This window comes from Octopus bimaculoides, chromosome 22 (genome assembly GCF_001194135.2).
Source record: "Octopus bimaculoides isolate UCB-OBI-ISO-001 chromosome 22, ASM119413v2, whole genome shotgun sequence".
Taxonomy (NCBI): Eukaryota; Metazoa; Mollusca; class Cephalopoda; order Octopoda; family Octopodidae; genus Octopus; species Octopus bimaculoides.
The window spans coordinates 6,073,619-6,076,300 of NC_069002.1; the positions used below are offsets into that span (position 1 = coordinate 6,073,619).

Here is a 2,682-nt window from a genome sequence, read left to right on the forward strand (position 1 = left end):
ATATATATATATATATATATATATATATATATACACATATAATTATTTTAATCACATGTATTTATGGAGTTTTTTTGGCAGCTTCGTAATGCTTGGACATTAATTCAGTATGGAGAAGATAAGGCTTGTTTTGACGTTCTCCCTTACAATAATTATATATATATATAATTATTAATTTAATATTATTATTATTATTAAATATAGAAAAAATTATGATAATGAAAGTATAGCTACATATATATATATATAGATATATATACAATGATGAATACTGACCTGTTATAGTCTCCTTCTTCATTGGAACAACTGGAATATTAAAAGGAAAGAAAAATGAAAAAAAGAGGGGAAATGATTATAGCTTTAGACACAAGCAATAAGCCATTTGTATTGTGACAGCATTTTGAAATGATCTAAGGAATGATGAGAGTGGTGGAGAAGATGACAACAACAATGATGATGATGGTGATGATGATGATGTAGGTGATGATAATACATTAGTCCCCCGACTATCGCGGGTGTTACGTTCCAGCCTCACCCCATGCTAAGTGAAAATCCACGAAGTAGAAACAGTACTGTACTGTATATATTTTAAAAATTATTTTTATAATTTGTATGTGTTTATTTTATTATAAATGTAAAACAACACCAGGGAGGAAAAGCAGTGTATTTTGTCAGAAATATGGCAAAAAAAAAAAAGTGATTTAAATTAAGATCTTCCAACAAAGTTTTGAGTTAATTTATGATTCAAACACCACCTTAATAATGGGTAAAGTTATTTTACTAAATTCTTTATTTTCAAAATTAATTGACACAAAAGTAGTGAAAAGAAAAATATGGTAACAAAAGGGTTGCATGTGGTGAACTGCAATCAAGCAGATTTATGATGAGACCCACTTCAGCTGAGAAGTATCCCACTTTTTGTAAGGACTACAAGGTTCAACACGTATCACCTTCAATTTAAAATAGTAGGGTGTCATATAAGAGGAGATCTGGCTGCTATTTTTAGCAGCAGCCTGAGCAACTGAACAAACATTTCCTTCGTTGGCTCATATTTAAAATATGCTTTACATGGTAGCTTTCAATCAATATTGCATGATTAAGATTAATGCATTTGACAGATTGGTGATGTAGAAAACATAATAATAATAATAATAATGATGATGTTCTAAGCAAAAGCAAACAAACACAAAAACACAGACATATCCACAAAGAAAATAATCCTCCTTTGTCTTTGGTCTACGATATAAATTCCAAATGATCCAATTCTGTAACAATTTGTATCATTTTCATAGATTATCTTTGGAATTAAGATTACCACTTCTTTCAGTTAGAACTGTCACAGAATGATTCCAGTAATCTAAATCTGATGCTGGTTTCAGTATACATATTAACTGACACAGTTCCATACATTTCTTTCTTTTATTATTATCATTATTATTATTATTATTATTATTCTGCTTTCTTTCCTAGAACATATGGCAACACATCATATCACTGCCAATCTTCCAATCAAACCACAGCAAATTATATTTCCATTTTTTTGATTTTTAATTGATGATGCTATTTATCCGTATCAGCTCCTGACAGAAGCATCAATATTTTTTTCCATTTTCTTTTTGCTTTTTGATATTCTTGCTGACAGGATGTAGGATTTGATCCCAGAATGTATAAAGCTGGAATAGATATATGGCAAAGCACTTCCGTCTGATGCTCTAAGGATTCTGCCAAAAAGTCCACTGTCATGCATTGCTGCTTGTTACAACTCTCTTTCATTTATCGACTTCCAAAAGGATCAAAAGGCAAATTTGACATCAGCAGGAATCGAACTCAGACTCAGAGAGTTGCAACAAATACCACAAAACATTCTGTTTAATGCTCAAACAGCTACACCAATCCATTGCCTTTAAATGATAGAGAAACAATTCTTAACCAATTTCTTTGGCATAAATCTTAGCAACAAGATCTCATGTGGATCCTCAAGGGCCACATGGATCTCAGTTGTGACCCCTGCTCTTGAACAATCATGAGTAAACTGCAGTCCACAAGACACTCTGAACGGCATACCTCATGCCAATTTACCTTGAATTCATTTAGGTGTGCAGCACACCTGATGGTAAGCTATGTCTCATGTGACTCACTTCTTGCTAAAGATTGCCCGTGCTTGCTCTGGTGTGTATGTGGGAGGGTGGGGAACAGAAAGAACCTTTGCTGTGTTGGTTCCTCAGAACTGTGGCAGAGAACGATAAATAGTGGACCTCAGTTGTTTAAATGACTGTTGTACTGCAAGAATCATGCAGTTCTTCTGCTTACTTTGCAACGTACAACGAAAAGGTGTAGAATTGTTGAACGAAAAATTTCGCAGAAAAACACAAAGAAAATTTAATAAACAGAACCAGAGAAATTGCGTGAAGTTCTGCTTGATTAGGATTGGGAACAAACCACAAATTCATGTGCAACGGAATTATTCTACGGCATGTCACCAAGAATCACCAACTCTTAATACCCAACAGCTATGAATAGTCGAAGATGGCAATAAACAAGGCTGCCATGTATATTTAGTCTTAGATTCAAAATGCGGTTCATTTCTTTCCTGCATTAATAATGTTGTTACTGACACAGCAAACACTGTTGTTATTCATATATATATGTGTGTGTGTGTGTGTATATATATATATATATATA

General features: G+C 33.0%; 1 protein-coding gene across 1 annotated transcript in view; it reads right to left on the minus strand.

The window, feature by feature from the left end:
• Positions 1-2,682, minus strand: part of LOC106879696 (protein unc-13 homolog B) — a 221,764-nt gene that overhangs the window by 199,824 nt on the left and 19,258 nt on the right. Inside the window, exon 4 of the mRNA XM_052975641.1 lies at positions 277-306. Coding sequence (XP_052831601.1) covers positions 277-306 — 30 coding nt within the window. The remainder of the gene's footprint in view (positions 1-276; positions 307-2,682) is intronic.